The following is a 20,743-nucleotide window of genomic DNA, read 5'->3' as shown; positions in this document are numbered from 1 at the left end:
GGCTGAAGATCGCCTGCTTGTGCTGGCTTAGTGGTCAAATGGCTCTCAGTGTGCAGCTCAGCAACTCTTTGTAGCTCTCGAGGAAGTTGTGCTCCAAAAATGGCTGCCGCTTTTAAACCACACCAGTCCCCTTTAAATAACGCTCCTCCAGCCCGAGAGCGACTTGGTAAGGCCCAGGTAAGCTGTCACTATTAGTGCCAGGCACTACGGAGGGGGGGCGCCACTGAATTTCCGGAAATTGGCTAGCGCCCCACTTCTCGGCCTCTTTAGGCGTTAATCGGTGGTGCTAACAACCGAATTTCTCCCCCACTGTTTCCACTGATAGGACGGTCGGAAACCAGAGAACATAATTTGAAGGTAATTGCCAAAAGAGCCAGAGGTGAGATTAGGAGAATTTTTTTACGCAGCGAGTTATGATCTGGAATGCACTGCCTGAAAGGATGGTGTAAGGAGATTCAATAGTAACTTTCAAAAGGAAATTGGATAAGTACTTGAAAGGGAGAAAAATGCAGGGCTATGGGGATAGGGCAGGGGTGTGTGAGTAATTGGACAGCTGTTTCAAAAAGCCGGCACAGGCACGATGGGCCAAATGGCCTTCTTTAATGTAAGATTCTATGGGGGAGAAATTTGTGTTCAGCAGCAAACAAAGTTAACTGCTGAAACTGGCCGCAACGCTAACGGAGCAAAATTGGTCTGGGGGGGCATTGAGATTGGTGGCGCAGCGCTTACCTTCCGTGCAAAGCCGTCCTGGTGGCATTGCTGGAGGGATCCGAGATGAAGTTTGTGTGCAGGTGCAGCGTTCGAGCTTCCCACAGCCTCTGGAATCGAGGCTGTGGAGCTTGTAAGGAATTGTGGGTAATGAAGAGGTCTGAGAATTAATGGGGCCATGCACACTGAAGCAATACAAATTAAAATGAAGTGAAACAATTCAGTTTTCAGCATTTTATGCTTTAAAAAAAATATTTAACATTAAAAAGAAGTCCCAAATATGAATATTCAGCTCTTAAAGCTGAATTACCTTCCTAACCTCAGCAAATGGGTAAACTGCCTCAGCCCTAACACAAATGGCTCAGCAAGCCAGGGAACAGGCACCCAGTGTCTTGCACACAGCACTCCAGCTTTGTGAAGGGGTGCAACAGTGCAAGACAGACCCTCTACCCACAAGTGACAGGAAGCCCTCCAGAATGAAGGACATGGGAGTACATCACCGAGGCCGTCACCGCCAGCAGTGTTGCCCCCACCATTTGGCTCCAGTGCCCAAAGAAGCTTCATGACCTCAGACTACTGGTCAATATCAGTGAATGCACCTTTAAAAGCCGTCTGCTACCAACTTCACCACCAGCATCACACTCTGCTCAATGCACAACCCCCAATCACTCACCTACCAACAATCTGCACCAATCAGGAGGCATATCTCCCATTCCTAGACTCACCTCACTCCCTTGGAGGAGTCGGTGCAGGCCATTCATGGCAGGGGCATGGCTGAGTCCTTGGTCAGTGGTGGGGCTGAAAGGATACAAGATGCTGGTATCCTCACACGTTATCTTCCTTCTGACATGCACCTCTTGCTTTCCTGCCCTCCCATTACCACAAATCCACCCTTGTGCCTTCCTCATTTCACACACCCAAGAAATGCAGCCGGCCCAGCCAGTGGGTGAACAACAAGAGGGTGAGGAGTGTAAAAAAGTACAAGAACAGAAGAAAATTGATTTGACACTCCAAACCACCAGCTCCTCAAGGCCAACCAGCACAGCCATTTGCAGTGTCTCCCACTGAAAGTCAGCAGCCTTCCACCAGCCATGCATGCGCCACTGGGGTAGCACTATGTGACATCAGTAGGATAGGCAAAGGCACACACAAGACAGTCACTAAGAGAATGCATACGTGTGATGAGTTGATTTCTTGATGTCACATTGGATGGATAGATGTATATAGGTGGATTGGAAAGTTTGCTTTGCGGTGGCTTTTATTTCAGCATTGTGGCCAAGAGGACATTGTGATGGTCTGTAACAGATGGAAGCTAAGGTGTGGGACTAATGTTGAAAGGGGAATTGGGGTTGCGGTCACTGGGACCGTTGGTGGATGATTCCATCCTGGATAAATCGGCCATAAAGGGGCTGTCTGGGATGCATCCTTCCATCTGATTCCTCCTCTCTGATTCCTCCTCTGCGGCTTTCTCCTCTGATGCTTCCTCTTCTTCTGTGACTTCCTCTTCTCTCTGCAAGCGAATGCTGGAAATGTGAAACGACAGCATAAAATGCTGGAAATACTCAGCTGGTCAGACAGCATCTCGACTTGAGGCGTGAAATCTGTTTTTCACTCCACGGATGTTGAGAGACCTGCTGAGCATTCGCAGCATGTTTTGTCTTCTTAAAAGCCTTCATTTACCCTCTGAACCCTTGCAAGCATCCAGCAGCACTCCCTACACACTTAAAAAAAACTTTTCACTTCTATTGCAGCAAACCACTTCAATAAAAAAAAATTTAAAAGTCCAAAACCTTACATTCAAACTTACGTAATGATGTGTTCCCTTTAAGAGGTGCCGACATAAGAGGTGCTGACATCGCCACTTGCACTGTCAGCCTGCTTGCACGCCAGGTTTATCTGGCATGCTTAGGGCCCAGCGCTGAATTCAGCGCTAGGTTCAAAGTTCGCGTTGGTAATGTTAAGTTGGCGTTGCACGTTGATTGACATCACCACATTGCCATATTTTCTTTCAGGACACTACCAATTACTGGCAGTGCAAAGGGGGACATGAATATGGCAGCTGCCGTGGGAGCCGCCGCCAGCTGGCAAAACAACAGCGGCCGCCATTTTATCGCCATTTCATGGCGCTATGGAGTGGCAGTAAGTAGATGAATTTCTAGCCCTATGATTCTATGATGTATTGTCCATCCCGAGCTGCTTTTCCGAAGGTAGTGAGCAGCCGTCTCGAACCATTGCAGTCCATGCGTTGAAGGTGCTCCCACAATGCTGTTAGGGAGGGAGTTCCAGGATTTTGACTCAGCGACGACAAAGGAACAACGATATATGTCTAAATCGGGACGGTGTGTGTCTGGAGGGGAACTGGGAGGTGATAGTGCTCATCTTGTCCATGAAACCCACATCCTGCTCCTCGACCTTATTCCCACTAAACTGCTGACCACCCAACTTTCTTTTGTGGCTCCCATGTTGGCTGATATTGTTAACGGTTCTCTCTCCTCAGGTACTTTTGCCCTCTGCTTCAAATCTGCCGTCATCACCCCTCTACTTAAAAAAACAACTCTTGACCCCTCGGTCCTTGCACACTACCGCCCCATCTCCAACCTCCCAAATCCGTGTGCATCTTTCCTGAAACTGAATGTTTGAATCCTTCCAATCGGGTTTCCGCCCCTGCCACAACACTGAAACGGCTCTTATCAAGGTCACCCTATGTGACTGTGACAAACGTAAAGTATTCCTCCCTCACCCTTCTCGACCTGTCTACAGTCTTTGACACAGTTAACCTCTCCATCCTCCTCCAACACCTCTCCACCATTGTCCAGTTGGGTGGGACTGCTCTCGCCTGGTTCCATAGCCAGAGAATCACCTGCAATGGCTTCTCTTCCCACTCCTGCAACATTACCTCTGGTATCCCCCAAGGATCTATCCTTGGCCCCTCCTATTTCTCATCTACATGCTTGCCCTCGGCGACATCATCAGAAAACACAGCATAAGTTTCCACATGTACGCTGATGACACCCAGCTCTACCTCACTACCACTTCTCTCGACCCGTCCACTTGTCCAACATCCAGTACTGGATGGGCAGAAATTTCCTCCAAGTAAATATTGAGACGACCAAAGCCAATGTCTTCAGTCCCCGCCACAATCTCCGTTCCCTAGCCAATGACTCCATCCCTCTCCCTAGCATCTATCTGAGGCTGATCCAGTCTGTTTGCAACCTTGATGTTATATTTAATCCTGAAATGAGCTTCCGACCACACATCAGCGCCATGACTAGGACCGCCTATTTGCACCAACGTAACATCACCCATCTCCGCCCCGCCTCAGCTCATCTGCTGAAACCCTCTTGCATGCCTTTGTTACCTCTAGACTCGACTATTCCAACGCACTACTGGCTGGCCTCCCATGTTCTACCCTACGTAAACTTGAGGCCATTCAAAACTCAGCTACCCGTGTCCTAACTCGCACCAAGTACCATTCACCCCTCACCCCTGTGCTCGCTGAGCTACATAGGCTCCTGTTTAAGCACAGCCTCGATTTTAAAATTCTCATCCTTGTTTAAAATCCCTCCATGGCCTCAGCCCTCCCTATCTCTGTAATCTCCTTCAGTTCCACAATCCCCTGAGATATCTGCACTCCTCTAATTCTGGCCTCTTGAGCATTGCTGATTTTAATCGCTCCACCACTGGTGGCCGTGCCTTCAGCTGCCTAGTCCTAACCTCTGGAATTCCCTCCCTAAACCTCTTCGACTCTCTTACCTCTCTTTGCTCCTTTAAGATGCTCCTTAAAACCTACCTCTTTCACCGAGCTTTTGGTCATCTGCCCTAATTTCTCATTATGTAGCGTGGTGTCAAATTTTGTTTTATAACACTCCTGTGAAACACCATGGGATGTTTTACAACATTAAAGGCGCTATATAAGTACAAGTTGTTGTAGTGTTCCTATGCAGCTGCTACCATTGTCCTTCTAGGTGGCAGAGGTCGTAGGTTTCGGAGGTGCTGTCGAAGAAGCCTTGGGGAGTTGCTGTAGAGCATCCTGTAGATAGTACACACTGCGCCACGGTGCGCCAGTGGTGGAGAGAGTGGATGTTTAAGCTAATGGATGGGGTGCCGCTCAAGCGGAGTGCTTTGTCCTGGATGAAGCCAAGTCAAAAACATTGGTCTTGCAGTGTCTGACATAATCTGTATCAAAGGGGGTGATGGTAACAGTTTCAGAGTATGGCTTTAACGACATCAAGAGTTCTTCACACAAACTGTCCTGATGGGAGTCCTCTGTCCCAGTCAGAGACCTGCGACCCTGACACCGACAGAGAGCGCCCCCTACCTGGGCTGAACTTATATTACCAGAGAGTACTCAAGGGATGGGCTCGGTCAGGTCACTTGATCACGTTTAGGAACTGGGGCATCAGCTGCACAATCACATCCTTAAAATACTGTTCACCTCCTGCCTGGAAAGTGTGTTATTGTTTTGTTAGTTTTAATGAATTGTGTTCCTGATTCCACCATTGTCTTTTCCACAGTGAAGTCATGCTCCCACAGCCATACTGTGCTTTAAAGAGCACTCCCTTTTGCTTCAGTATTTACCAGGGAGATAGAACAGTTGGACATGACATTGGATGATGAGATTAGTAATGAGATAAGTGCATTTAAAATAAATGGGGATTATTAAATAAATTAATCAAACTCAAAGAGGATAAAACCCCTGGAATCCACGCATTTTAAAAGAATCTAGGTAAGAGATAGCAGAGGCATTACTACACATATTTAATAATTCATTAGAAAAAAGTGCAGTGCCAGAGGACTGGTGGATAGCTAATGTAATACCTATATTTAAGAAGGGGGAGAGAACATGTCCAGGGAATTATAGACCAGTCAGCTTAACATTGGTGGTAGGAAAAATAATGGAATCCCTACTAAAGGAGAAAATAGCAGAACATCTAGAAACCAAAAATATAATAATGATTGGTCAGCATGGATTTCAAAAGGGAAAGTCTTGCTTGACCAACCTTGTTGAATTTTTTGAAGAGGTAAAAGAGAGAGTAGACAATGGTAATGCAGTAGATATAATTTATCTAGATTTTCAAAAGGCCTTCGATAAGGTGCCCCATAATAGACTGATGAACAAGGTCAGAGAATGCAGAGTCAGGGGACAAGTAGCAGGGTGGATAGCTCGCTGACTTCAAGACAGAAAGCAGAGAGTAGGAGTAAAGGGTAGCTATTCACAGTGGCAGAAGGTGGGTAGTGGTGTTCCACAAGGATCAGTGCTGGGACCACTGCTGTTCACAATTTACATTAATGATTTAGACTTTGGAATCAAAAACACAGGGCTAGATTTTCAGTATAGACAGTTTTGGGGCGCTAAGCTTAGCGCCCGCCCGAAGTTATCGCCCGCCCCAAAGTAGCGCCCCGTTGCCGGAAATTCAGTGGTTTCGCCCTAAGAGGTTGGTGGAGCGCTAAAAGAGGCGTTCCACTAGTATCTTTAGGCGCTAAGCCGGCGGTGGAGAGCGCAACACCCGAGCTCGGGCGCAGCGCACGGCAGACACTCTGGTGCCAGTGAGCTCTTAAAGGGGAAGGGTGCATGTATTTTTTTCAAATGCAAAGTCTGGGGAGAAACGAGGAGGAGGAGGAGGAGGGGGAGGGGGAGGGGGAGGGGGAGGAGGAGGAGGAGGAGGAGGAGGAGGAGGAATTGGTGCCCGGAAACATAAATAGTCCGTTCAGAACAACACACAGCTTACTTCCACACAACACATGCAGAGTGCCTTTTGTACGAGTGCCCTTTAATTTGCGCTCCCCAGGGTGTGTTGCGTTCCATTTTACAAACGCTCTGGATGCCAGGCGCACAATGGGGCGGTCCGACTGAAGTTTGGATTCGGGGCGGCCAAAGGGCGTTGCACGAGGTTGTGACGTCATTTTCTGCGCGCGCATCCGGGCGGCCGCTAAACTTTGCGCCGGCGCTAACGGGCAACTTAATTTGGGGCGGGGCGCAAACTGCGCTGCGCCCAGGCGCTACACGCATAGCGCCCGAAAATCACTTCTCTTAAGGCGCTAACTGCTGGCGCAAGCAACTGAAAATCTAGCCCACAATTTCTAAATTTGCAGATGACACCAAATTGGGGGGGTTAGTCAATACTGAGGAGGACTGCAACAAGTTACAGGAGGACATTAATAAACATGCAGAATGGGACATATAATTGGCAAATTAAGTTCAACATAGATAAATGTGAGGTATTACATTTTGGTAGGAAGAATAGGGAGGTCACGTATCACTTGAAGGGTGCGAGTCTCGGTGGGGTCGAGGAACAAAGGGATCTCGGAGTACAAATACACAAATCACTAAAAGTTGCGACACAGGTTAGCAAGGCCATAAAAAAGCAAACCAAGCACTAGGGTTTATTTCTAGAGGGATAGAATTTAAAAGTAGGGAAGTTATGCTAAACCTGTATCGAACCTTGGTTAGACCACACTTGGAATACTGCGTACAGTTCTGGTCGCCATATTATAAAAAGGATATAGAGGCACTGGAGAGGGTGCAGGGAAGATTTACAAGAATGATACCAGAAATGCGAGGATATACATATTAGGAAAGGATGAACAGGCTGGATCTCTTTTCTCTTGAAAAAAAAAGGCTGAGGGGTGACCTAAGAGGTCTTTAAAATTATAAAAGGTTTTGATAGAGTGGATACAGAGAGAATGTTTCCACTTGTGGGGAAGAGAATAACTGGAGGCCATCGATATAAGTAGTCACCAAGAAATCCAATACAGAATTCAGAAGAAACTTCTTTACCCAAAGAAGTGGAACTCACTACCACAGGGAGTGGGTGAAGCGAATAGTATAGATGATGCATTTAAAGGGAGGCTGGACAAACATATGAGGGAGAAGGGAATAGAGGGTTATGCTGATAGATTTAGATGAGGAAAGACGGGAGGAGACTCGAGTGGAGCATAAACGCCGGCATGGACTGGTTGGGCCGAATGTCCTGTTTCTGTGCCGTATATCCTGTGTAATCCTATGTAATCGGCTCAGCTTCTTTCTGTCTTCCCCAAACACTCTACAGAAGACAATGATCAAGAAGGTGTCTCTCCAGGACCAGGCTAGCCATTGCACTTGAGGTGCGCTACAGCCTGCGATGTCCCCAAATGTTTGGACGCTTGACTGAATCATTTAGTGCTAGTGGTGGAGTTTGCACTTTCCCCATCTTCATCATTAAATCATGAGGAAGGCCATTCATCCCATTTCACCTCACCCATCCAGAGAACCCGTGTTATCCTCCCATCACAGCTGTTGATATTTTCCTAAGTGATTCCTTTCATTTCTCTCCTCTTGGTATTCCACCCACCACTCCATGCCGACCTAAATGCATCACTAATCCTCGGCCTTTCTGCTCTCCTGCCACTGTCCCAGGCTTGAATGCCCCTCTGATAAGCCCCTTGGATAATGAACAGCGGCCCAACCTGCCCCGTGCTCCTCTCATGCCGATCATGCCATGCACCATGCCTGCTGGGGGTTAACCTCACCAACTTGCTTTCCATCCCGTTCATCCACCCACCACTGCCCTCTTGGACTTGGGTGGTGACACCTTGCCCCTTACTGAAGTCTGGCCACCTGGCTGTACTTTCCACCACCTGCCCCACATAAACCACCACGGTGGTGTGGACCTTGGCATCAAATCACAACTTGTTTTTTGCCTCTATTCTTCCTTCGAGCACCTCATCATGTTCCACCCCTCTCACCTCTTCTTTAAATCCTCATTCTCTACCGCTCCTCCCAGAAGCCTCACCCTGAGTTTCTCACTGAGATATCCTTCCTCCTTTCCTCTCTCAGCATCTACACCGAGCAACTCCTCATCCTCGGTGATTTAATCTTCATCTCATTAGCCTTATCTCCAGCACAGCCTTTACTCTCTCACATCCCAGTTGATTCCTCAGGTATGGCCTAATTTCTCATGCCCTCAAGTTCAAGAGATGCTGAGTTGAGCGTATCTGGTGCACATCCGGCTTAGCCATCCATCGCCACATCTGGCTGGACGACATCAAGTGCTGTCGTGAGTCTCTTCTGCCCAAACGTCCCACTACTCCAGGATCATTAAATGCAGTAAAGAAAACCCCCGTCTGCTTAACTCCACTACCAATCATCTCTTTAAACCCCTCTCCCCTGCACCCTCGCCTCCAACAACAAACGTGGAAAGCTCATGAACTTCTTTGTAATGAAGATTGAGACCATCAGTTCCACGGCCTCTGCTGCTTCCTCCCAATCTCTTGCCGACCAAGCCAAACCTCACTGCAGAATTCCCCGCTGCCCTAGCCCTGGACTCGTGTCTTTCGCTAGTTTCTCTCCTCATGCCCTCTCCAAGCTCCTCCGTGACTCACCTCATGCTCCCTTTGACTTCTATCCCTCTAGACTGCTGACCACCAAACTTCCCATCCTGGCCTCCAGACCAGCTGACATTGTGAACGGTTCTCTCCCCTCAGGCACCGTCCCCTCGAGTCAATAGAGTGTGGGTCAGGGAGTGCTTGCTGACAGCCCAATGAGGATTCTTATTTCTTCCCCTTCACCCTCGCTCACTCTGTAGCAGGCGGGCACATCTGCCCACCAGCGACAGGCCTCTCGGTGTATTTGCACTGGGACTGTGTGTAGGACCACATCAAGCAGCACCTGGGAGTGCTTGGTGCTGATGCTGGTTGCCCCCAGTGGGAAAGTGTTCATTCCCCCGTCACTTAACAGCCTCCAGGCTGATGGGACATTAAACCTGGGAGAGCTTGACCCGGGGATTGGAGCAGAAAGTAAACCCCATTCCACTGCACTGACGATCCTCACTGTGAAGAGCACAAACAGGGAGATAAAGGAAGAAAGTATCAAGGGAAGGTCATCGAGGTCAGGTGGGCCATGAACAGGTGCCCCTTCCCTCTGGTATTGGGCCCAAGCCATCGTCCCTCTGCTCTCCGCTGATTGAAGAATCTGCCCAATTGTGGTGTTTAAGATGATCAAAGGATTTGATGGGGTAGATAGAGTGAAACTATCTCCTCTGGTGGGGGAGTCCAGAACAAGGGTCATGACCTTCAAATTAGAGATAGACCGTTCAGGGGTGATGTCAGGAAACACTTCGTCACACAAAGAGTAGTGTCAATCTGGAACTCTCGCCCTCAAAAAGCTGTTGAGTCTGGAGGTCAATTGGAAATTTCGAAACTGAGATTGATGAATTTTTCTTAGTTAAGTGTATTAAGGGTTGCAGAACCAAGGTGGGCAGATGGAGTTAAGATACAGATCAGCCATGATGTAATTGAATGGTAGAACAGGCTCAAGGGGCTGAATGGCCTCCTCCTGTTCCTAATTCTTTCTACTACTTCCCTGACTCAACAATCATCACACCCGGTGTCAGTCCAGTCTACAAGTCAAACCTTTATTAAAGGGTGAAAATATAAACGGATTCACGAATAATTGTTATGAAGCTGGACACAGTTATCACAATTCAGGAGACCATTCTACTTCATTATATTCCAGCACAATGTGTCTGGGTCAGAGTAGATTGAGATAGGGACAGAGGTAGAGGCACTGAGCTAACTTAGTGTACACTCTAACAGCAAAAACCCGCCGGCAGTACACGGCCGAGCATCAGGGCAACGTGGGCTGCACGGGCAGTGGGTAAGACTGCTCACCACGGCCGTGACCTCAGAAAACATGCCCCACGGTGTTAACGAGTGAGCAGTGTGAGCGGTTCAGAGTTTGTGCCAGTCTTATTATTACATGGACTAAAGATGGGATAGAGTTTCTCAGTGAAAGTGTCAGTGAAAGTGTACAGGTGAGACATGTCTTCAGCATCATAAAATGACACCTGTCCTCCCTCATAGTCCAGGTAAACTCCCAGCTTCCGGGGTTTCACTTTCAGATGGGAGATAACGTCTGGTATTTTCACCAATCTGTACTCAGAAAGCCGGCCGATGACCCAATATCCATTCTCAGGTGAACGTGTGATGTCTTCCTTCCTGTTAACAGACTCTCTACAGACACCCACAACCCAGCGAGTCTTGTTTCCAAGACCCACCTCCCAGTAGTGTCTCCCTGATGTGAAACTCATTGAGCTCAAAACATACAAGCGTTTATCAAATCTTTCCGGCTGATCAGGAAGGTCTTGCTTCTTATTCCCGAACCTCACACTAGTCAGATCCTGGGACAAGGTGAGTTCACTATTCGCCGATTCTGGGTCCAGGGTGAGAGATGCTGGGACTGAAACAAAACATGAATGGGAAGCTGTTACTATCAGAAAACCAGGACTGGATCACGAGAGGTGTACAGACAGTGATGGGCCATCACCACTTTCCTCAGCCCAGGAACTGTGGAGCCCCAGGGACAGGGCATCTGAAGAGATTTCTCACCTTTGAACCCTGATCTTTCCCTCAGCCCTATTTACACAGCGCAGGTTTTCATCAATCTATTTAAAATAAAGATCTCGCTCGAGGACAAGGCCTCATTGACCAGAAGCTGTAGGATCTCCGTCTCCCTCCCCGAGCCCAGCCTGCTGTATTCTGGCACTTTTGGGGCAGTGGTGATGACCTTTCTAATGGCTGAATGGGATTGAAGAGGCGACAGTTCTATTTCCGTCTACACAGCAGCCAATGGGGAGCCTGGAAACATGGTCATTTATTCTATGTGTGGAATCAAGGAGCGAAACTTGAGCTCATCCAAAACCCTGCTGCCCGTTTCCTAAATCACACCAAGTCCCGTTCACCCATCACCTCTTGTGCTCGTTGACCTACATTGGCTCCCGGTCCAGCATTGCCTCAAATTTAAAATTCTCATCCTTATATTCAAATCCCTCCAAGGCTTCTCCCCTCCCTATCTCTGTAATCTCCTCCAGCCCTACAACCCTCCGAGATCTCCCCCAGGACAACAGGGAGAGCTCCTTGCTCTTCTTCGAACTAGTGCCATGGGATCATTAACCTCCACCTGAGAAGGTGTAAAGTCTCATCCGAAGGACGGCATCTCAGACAGTGCAGCACTCCCTCAGTTCTTAACTGGAGTGTCAGCCTGGATTTTTGCACTCAGGAGTCTGGGTTTGGACTTCAACCCACAACATTCTAACTCAGAGACGAGATGTCATGGCTGACACCTAAATATTCCACCCGCAACTCCACTCACACATGAAAGGAGTGATACTCGGGGAAAATTCAGCTCCAAATAGCAGAGGATGACTTCAGTTGGCTTAATAAAATGGCTGCTTGTATTGACTAGTGCCTTAAACGTCCTTGGGGGTTCCCCTAGTCTCCTTGGGAGCAGGCGACCAGTGGAACTCCCTCAGAAAATGTGTCTGTGTGTTGAGATGTTGAACTTTGACCTGCCCTTACAAGGCAAATGATGGACCTGAGGAAGGGCCTAAGGTGAGGTCTCCCTCAGATGGGAGTTCCCAGTCCTTGGCCATGGAAGGGGACATGATGTAGTCATGGCGGCTGGTACACCGAGTGAGGGAAGTGTATCAACCTCCATAAAGGTGCAGGTGGGCCCCACCAGTGGCCTGGTAAGCCGATCAGAAGAGTGCCGAGGTCAGGTGATGTCCCTCAGTAGCAGATCCCTCCATACACTGACTATCATTAAATACAAGTTGTTTAACTTGGTGGGAGAAAGGTACCCAATAATATACAGAGAACGACACCTGGTGTCATCCAATGTATTAAACATCATTAGTCACATGTATAACAGTAGGGAGAAGGTGATATACAGAGAATGATACCTGGTGAAATCACTGCTCTCATTTCCCTCCACACCTTGACGTATTTCAATGGTCCGCCAACTATATCCACAGGTAGCTCAGCGGAGACAGCTCCAGGATTGTGAACCTCAATCTCACACCTGTAAAAACAGGGCTGGGGATCAGTCCGTGTTCGAGAGAGAGCAGCGATCAGATCACAGAACGGCTTCTTTAAATCTGCTTACCTGGTCAAAAGGGCATCAATATCCTGAGGGGAAAGGAACAGAAGAAACGTTACTGGATCAGATTAAAGAGCTGCTGCTACACATCTCATGGGGAAATTATAAAGAGACACAGAATCTGGACACCAAGGAATCAATCAGAAAAGGACTTTTCCTTTTCTTTTAGTGCTGGAGAATGGAAGACCAGGGGGGTAAACAGCATGCAACCCCCAGCCCAAGACTTTGTTTCCATTAACACTGATATGGAACACCAAGGCAGATGATTTAAATGTGTATTTTCCAGTTTTGATCCCCAGCGTCAGCACCAAGCGCTCCCAGGGTCGCAAACAGCACAGCCAGTGGCAGAGAAAAGCTCTACCTACTCTGCCTCAACAATGCACCTTAACCCCATTCTGAGAAGAGCCCCAACTGCACGCGTGCGAGCATCTCCAGTTCCCACCCCAGCCCTCTCGGAGTCCAATCGCCAGTCAGTGCCACTGTTACACTGTGTGGAGGAACTGCACTGAGATTTCCTCACCTCATTTCCCATTGGACCCTCAGCAGAAAGAGTAGATGTTTATCCCACCAATCAGATTGAGGCTAAACCAAAGCCCAGAGGTGAAAGGTCAGTATATTAACCCACTGCCCCCCAAGCCCCCAGTCCCCTGAATGTTGTAGTGTTTCTACTGACCTGACCTCACTGAGGGGGCTGGTTTGATCCCATTTACCCTTTAGATCAATCCCACTGACAGTTATTTTACTGTCCATTTGGATTCCCTGTACAAGGAGTAGGGACATTTTGTACCTTGAGGAGCTTTGGGGCTTCTTGTACCTCCAGCCTCGCTTTTAGATCTCTTATCGCTCCTTCAAGAGAAGACATTTCATCGAAGGTGCTTTTTAAATTGTTCTCCATTTCCTTCAATATTTTATCTGCTTTTATCTCCAGCTCTGCTTTCATCAGCTCTTCCTTCTCAGACAGGAACTTGTGCATCTTTTCAAATTCAGTCTTGATTTCACTTCTCAGACCATCAACTTGGGCCTGGAACACATTGAATACAGAAAAGACAAGCAGTATTCATAATCCCAGTGTCCCTGGACTCCGTGTGCCCTCTGTAGGATTAAAGCATTGTATCCAATATGCATCTATCATATTTCAAAGTGTCATGCATGTAAATTGTGTGTCACATTGTACGTCATACTGTATGTTGCACAGACTTGACAGCATAAACAGATTCATAAAACATACAACAAACAACAACTCACTGCTGACTAAACAATTTAACTAAACATTGGATACATGGGAGTGAGTTACAAGCCAAACAAAAGCAAGGGATTTAATTGAGGGGTTCAGGTGGTTTATATATAGAATAATGGATTCCCGGGAGTGAGTTACAGGCTGGAATCTAATCAAGGGGTTCGGATGGTTTATATATAGAATAATGGATACCCGGGAGTGAGTTACAGACTGGAATCTAATCAAGGGGTTCGGATGGTTTATATATAGAATAATGCATACCCGGGAGTGAGTTACAGGCTGGAATCTAATCGAGAGGTTCAATTTGTTTATGGATGCAATTATGGATTTTCAGGAGTGAGTTACCAACCGTAAGCTGAGTGTTCCAAGAGATGCAATTAAGGATGAGGAGTGTGAAATATTAGATGAGGTAAAGATAGTGAGAGAGGAAGTATTAAGGGGTTTAGCTTCTTTGAAAGTAGATAAATCACTAGGCCCGGATGAAAAAGGGACAGACCGAGTAATTACAGGCCAGTCAGCCTAACCTCAGTGTTGGGAAAATTGTTGGAAGAAATTCTGAGGGACAGTATTAATCGCCATTTAGAAAGGCACAGATTAATCAAGGACAGTCAGCATAGACTTGTTAAGGGAAGGTTGTGTCTGACTAACTTGATTGAATTTTTTGAGGAGGTAATAAGGAGGGTTGATGAGGGTAGTGTGTTTGATGTAGTCTATATGGATTTTAGCAAGGCCTTTGACAAGGTCCCACATGGCAGACTGGTCAGAAAAGTAAAAGCCCATGGGGTCCAAGGGAAAGTGGCAAGTTGGATCCAAAATTGACTCAGTGGCAGGAAGCAAAGGGTAATGGTCGACGGATGTTTTTATGACTGGAAAGCTGTTTCCAGTGGAGTTCCGCAGGTCTCAGTACTAGGTCCCTTGATTTTTGTGGTATACATCAATGATTTAGACTTCAATGTTGGGGGCATGATTAAGAAATTTGCAAATGATACAAAAATTGGTCGTGTGGTTGATAGTGAGGGAGAAAACTGTAGACTGCAGGACGATATCAATGGACTGGTGAGTTGAGCAGAAAAGTGGAAAATGGAATTCAATCCAGAGAAGTATGAGGTAATGCATTTGGGGAGGGCTAACAAGGCAGGGAATACACAATAAATGTTAGGATAATGAGAAGTGTATAGGAACAGAGGGACCTTGGAGTGCATGTCCACAGATCCCTGAAGGTAGCAGGACAGGTAGTTAAGAAGGCAGAAGGCATCCTTTCCTTTATTCACTGAGGCACAGAATATAAGAGCAGGGAGGTTATGCTTGAACTGTATAAACCACTAGTTAGGCCACAGCTAGAGTACTGCGTACAGTTCTGGTCACCACATTACAAGAAAGATGTGATTGCACTAGAGAGGGTGCAGAGGAGATTTACGAGGCTATTGCCAGGACTGGAGAATTTTAGCTACGAGGAAAGATTGAATAGGCTGGGGTTGTTTTCTTTGGAATGGAGGAGGCTGACGGGCGATCTAATTAATCTGTATATAATTATGAGGGGCCTAGATAGAGTGGATAGGAAGGACCTATTTCCCCTAGCAGAGAGGTCAATAACCAGGAGCCATAGATGTAAAGTAATTGGTAGAAGGATTAGAGGGGAGTGGAGGAGAACTTTGTTCACCCAGAGGGTGGTGGGTGTCTGGGACTCACTGCCTGAAAGGGTGGTTGAGGCAGAAACCCTCATCACATTTGAAAAGTACTTGGCTATGCACTAGAACCTGTAAGGCTATAGACGAAGAGTTGGAAAGTGGGATTAGGTTGGATAGCTCTTTTTCAGCTGGCACAGACAGGATGGGTCGAATGGCCTCCTTCAGTGCTGTAAATGTATATGATTCTACGAACTGAGATATTCAGGTGGGTCACACTGACTCTGGAATTTCTGCTTATAATCTTGGGGCTGGCTAGTTAGGGACTGTCCTAATTGTCACAGTTTTACAAGACTCAGATATTCAATTGGGAGAGGGAATAATTGTCACATGTAAACTCATTTAGAAAGGGCTCATCTAGCAGTCGGCATTTGGGATAGGATGGGAATCAAACAACTTGCTGTCTACGGTTTTGAAAAAAAGTCAATTTATAGACGGCCCCTCATGCTGAAGTCTAGGTGGCAGCCTGCAGTGTGCTGGGACAGAAAGCTCTTAATTCAGTAAAACTCTCTCTCACTGTGTTAAACGCTCAGTTACGAACAGAGGGCACTTTACACAAACCCCAGAGGACACGCCACTACCTTTATCTGTGCGATCCCATCCTCCCCTTCTCTCTTACATTGAACAGCGAGATCCATTTGCTTTTGCAGAAACTCCAATGACTTTTCCAATTTTTCCTAAGAGACAAAAAACGCATCGGAGTTTGAAACAGAAAACATTCCCTGTGTTCCTGACAATGATACGCAATGTTAGAACAGGGAATAGGAGACATTCCCTGTGTCTCTGACCGTGGTACAGTGTTAGAACAGGGCAGGGAGAGACAGACTGTGAATTATTCACTAACAAGGGAGCTCGGGGCAGTGAACTGCTGCCAGTTTATGAGCCGCCACAGACTCAGGTTATTAACAGAGAGTGAATGAAGGACACGGGCTCCTAAAGTCCGACTGTTCTATGGTAACTAAACGTTCACATATAAAATAAATACTGTCAATGAATAATTATAATTGTGATTTACATGTTGGTAATCTGTGCTAAATTTAGGGCGCAGGATCTTCCTGTTGTATGTGTATAAAATTAATTAAATTCAATATCCAGCAGTCATTACCTGAGGGTGTGTTTAAAGGTGATACAGGTACAGATTGTATTTCACATTAAATCAGTGCCGGACATGCAGAGAGTTCAGTGAACTATCACCTGGTATTTCTGGGTGGCCTCCTTTATATGTAGATCATTGTGAGTTTGATGCTCTGAGCTCCAGCAGTCCACACAGATCGCCTTCTGCTCCTCTTCACAGAACATCTTCAGCCTTTCCCCGTGTTCCTCGCAGTAAAACTCCTCCTCCCGCTGTGTCACCTTCACCTTCAGCAGTCTGAGCTGCTCGGCGATGTTGCCCAGGGCCCGAGCGGGCCTGGTGTTCCTCTGAGTGAAGACCTGCCGACACTCGGGGCAGGAGACATCTCCTAGGACCTTCTCCCAACTCCGAGAGATGCAGGATCTGCAGAAGTGATGCCCACATTCCAGAGACACCGGGTCGGTGAACATCTCCAGGCAGATGGGACAGGTCAGTTCATGTGTTAGATCTGCAGACGCCATCTCGGTGCTCGCAGTCTCTCTGCTTCCCTGTCCAGTGCTTTCACTTTCAATTCTCGGTCGGTGCTGCACTTCCTGGCTTTCACTTCACGTGATCAGGGACAAACTCAGACTAAACTGCAATAGTTTTCTCCGTGGTGGTGGAGGACATTTTGATCACCTCAGGCCATTTCGAGTGCGCATCCATGGCTATTAAAAACATTGAGTCCATGAATGGACCAGCAAAATCAATATGCACCAGTTGCCATGGAGATGAGGGCCACTCCCATGGGTGTAGAGGGGCATGTGGTGGTGCATTTTGGACCTTTTGGCATCCTGAGCAGCTCTTTGTCAGGTCCTCGATTTGCTGATCGATCCCCGGCCACCACACATAAGCCCTAGCAAGGCTTTTCATTTTCGCCCCTCCCAGATGACCTTCGTGAAGCTCATTGAGCACTCTCTCCCTTAACTTGGGTGGAATTACTACTCGGGATCCACACATCAAGGTCCCCTGGCATACTAACAGCTGTTCTCTTCTGGATGAGAATGCTGGCAATAGTGAGTCGCCATGTGCTGGCCATCCCTTCACCGTCAAATCATATACCCGAGACAGTGTCGGGTCATTTCGGGTCTCCTTCTCTATACCAGCGTTAGTTACTGGCAAGCATTCAATTATAGTCGAATGAAATATTTCGACAGGATCCACTGCTGGTGCTTCCTCCGCAGTAGGCAGTGGCAGGCGTGATAGCCCATCAGCGTTTCCATGCTGTTTCGTGCCCTTATACTCGATTTCACATTGGTGCGCCCCTAGAAAAAGGGACCATCTTTGTAGCCGTTGCGCAGTCATCACCAGAACGCCCTTCTTTGGATTAAAGATGGAGACAAGTGGTTGGTGGTCAGTCAGCAAGGTGAACTTCTGCCCGTGCAGATAGTGATTGAACTTTTTCACTCCCCACACTAGGCTGAGGACCTCCCTGTCAATCTGGGCGTAGTTACTCTCGGCTGAGGTTAGTGATCGTGACGCAAAAGCTATTGGCCTCTCTGAGCCGTCCGAGAATTTGTGCGACAGCACCGCTCCAATGCCGTAGGGTGACGCATCACATGCCAACTGAATTGGTAATGCCGGGTTGTAATGAGCCAATACCTCTTTCGATGTGATTAGTGTTTTGCTCTTCTGGAAAGCTCGTCTACATTCGTCACTCCACTTCCATGGCACCCCAGTTTGCAGTAGGGTGTTCAGCGGGTGTAGTATTGTAGACAAATTTGGCAAGAACTTATGGTAGTAGTTTACCAGCCCGAGGAACGACCTCAGTTGTGACACATTTTCCGGTGCTGGAGCCTTGACTACTGCCTCAATCTTCTCTGGGGACTTATGTAACCCCTCTTTATCGATAACGTGGCCACAATACGAGATCTGTTTTCTAAAAAACTCGCATTTGGGGCGATTAGCTCGGAGCCCATATTCCTGCAATCTAGTGAGCACCTGCTCCAGGTTGGCAAGGTGATCACTGTCATTTTCGCCCGTGACCAGGATGTCGTCCAAATAACACTGGGTCCCTAGGATCCCTTGCAGGACTTGTTCCATTGCCCTCTGCCAAATAGCCGGAGCTGTTGCTACCCCGAATACCAGCCGGTTGTATTGGTAGAGACCTTTATGGGTGTTGATTGTGAGGTATTTTTTTGATGCTTCTTCTACCTCCATTTGCAGATACGCCTGGGCCAGATCAATCTTAGTGAAGCGTTTCCCTCCAGATAGCGAGGCGAAAATATCTTCAATCCGCGGAAGTGGATATTGTACGGTGTGAAGGACCGGGTTCACTGTTACCTTAAAGACCCCACAGATGCGAACCTTCCTTGGTTCCCCAGGCGTGCTGCTCAACGACTTTTTCATCACAGGGATGATGGGTGTAGCCCACTCGCTCCAGTCTACCTTGGACAGTACACCTGAACGTTCCAGACTCTCCAGCTCTGCTATGACAGCTGGGTGGATCGCATAAGGTACCGGTCTGGCCTTAAAAAATTTTGGGCTTGCGTTTTCTTCAATTTTAATCATCACTGTCATGCCTTTTAGTTTCCGAGTCCTTGCTGGAACACTTCTTTTGCGTCAGTTAGGATCTTTGACAGTCGCCCAGGTGTGACGTCGTCATCCTTTTTGTCAGCCACAGTCAGTGCCTGTATGGAATGCCAATCTAGCTGTATCTTCCGGATCCATTCACGTCCTAGTACCTGTAGTGGTGGTCCTCCATCTGGCAATACATATAGGTCTATTTTTGGTGTTTCCTTGCCGTTATGTATAACGTTCACCCTTATTTTTCCTTTGGGGTAGACTTTTTGCCCCGTGTACGTCTTCAAGACAATCTTTGTATCTCTCAAGGGTATATGTGAGAATAGCTGCTTGTAGGCCCTTCGGTTTATGACTGTTAGGGCTGATCCTGTGTCCAATTCCATTTTCACTTGGACTCCTGCTATCTTGAGCGTGACCCAGATAGTTTGGTGATCCTCCGTTTTGATCACATTATGTAGTTTCAGACAACCCAGCTCCTTGCTTCCGGAGTCTGTATCACTTTTCTGTTCATCTGAACTATTCTCCGTCACCTTATGTACCTTCTTGTACTTCTCCTGTGGAGATTTCTTGCTGCTGGTTTTCTTTCCCGACCTGCAGACTCTTGTTATGTGTCCTACTTTTCCACACTGTCTGCACACTTTGTCCTTGAACCAGCAATCATTATGGTCGTGTGTTTTTCTGCCGCAGCGATAGCACATCAGTGTTCCGTATGACATTTCATTTGTGCCATATTCTTGCGGTCTCCGTTGTATCTCTGCAGCACCCCGTGCTGCTGCTTCGTGTGATACTGCAATGCTGAAAGCCTTGTCCAGCGTAAGATCCTTTTCTGATAGAAGCCATTTCTGGGTTCCTTCACTTTGAAGCCCACACACAAACTTGTCCCTTAAAGTATCTGCTAGTCCCGTTCCAAACTGGCAGTGTTTCGATAGCTTGCGCAGTTCCGTTAAATACTCAGCATTACTTTCATCTTTATGCTGGTTCCTTTTGTGAAACTTAAATCTTTCTGCTATCAGCAGCGGTGTGGGGTTTAAGTGGTCCTGTAGGATTGACACTATGTTTTCAAAATCCTTTTCTACTGGCTTCTCTGGGGTTACTAGGTTTTGTAGTAAGCCATATGTTTTTGCACCCATTGAATTCAACAATACCAGCGCTTTCTTGTCATCTGGCACTTCATTCGCCTTGCAGTATACTTCTATGCGTTCGACATATGTCGTCCAATCTTCGACTTCATTGTCGAACGCTGTGATACGGCCACGCTTCGGCATTTTTGGGTGTGGTTAGACTGGCTTAAAATGGCGTCTCCCGCACTTTCCTTTCTTCCCCGCTGCGGCTTAAAATGGCGTCTCCCGCGCTTTCCTTTCTTCCCCGCTGCGGCTTAAAATGGCGTCTCCCGCGCTGCTGCCAACGCTGCTCTCGGCGGTCCTCGTGGCAAATGGCGACGCCCTGTGGGTTTTGTGCGCTGCTCCTGCGCTGCTGCCAACGCCGCTCTCTGCGGTTCTCGTGGCAATTGCAGCGCCTCGCGTTTTCCTGCACGCCTCTCTCCCCCGTTGATGCTGCTCGGCCCT

The 20,743-nt window shown here is 47.6% G+C and overlaps 1 protein-coding gene across 2 annotated transcripts; it reads right to left on the bottom strand.

Moving 5' to 3' along the window:
* Positions 1–10,086: 10,086 nt before the first annotated feature.
* On the bottom strand, positions 10,087–17,191 carry LOC147095811 (zinc-binding protein A33-like). 2 transcript variants are annotated; one of them, XM_085974813.1, is made up of 6 exons: positions 16,739–17,191; positions 16,126–16,221; positions 13,410–13,643; positions 12,629–12,651; positions 12,426–12,544; positions 10,087–10,924 (listed from the first exon to the last, which is right to left on the bottom strand). In XM_085974813.1, exons 1-6 carry the CDS (start codon positions 17,135–17,137, stop codon positions 10,392–10,394), a joined length of 1,404 nt encoding a protein of 467 aa, XP_085830939.1. In that variant the 5' UTR covers positions 17,138–17,191; the 3' UTR covers positions 10,087–10,391. The 2 variants fall into 2 exon arrangements, with proteins under 2 accessions (XP_085830939.1, XP_085830940.1); XM_085974814.1 differs by lacking the exon at positions 16,739–17,191 and adding an exon at positions 16,650–16,697.
* Positions 17,192–20,743: the final 3,552 nt, after the last annotated feature.

Source organism: Somniosus microcephalus, unplaced genomic scaffold (assembly GCF_052327205.1).
Source record: "Somniosus microcephalus isolate GS21.2 unplaced genomic scaffold, FLI_Smic_1.0 unresolved_chr1, whole genome shotgun sequence".
Lineage (NCBI taxonomy): Eukaryota > Metazoa > Chordata > Chondrichthyes > Squaliformes > Somniosidae > Somniosus > Somniosus microcephalus.
The sequence above is the reverse complement of the archived record's forward strand: the minus strand, read 5'-3'. Positions and strand labels throughout refer to the sequence as shown.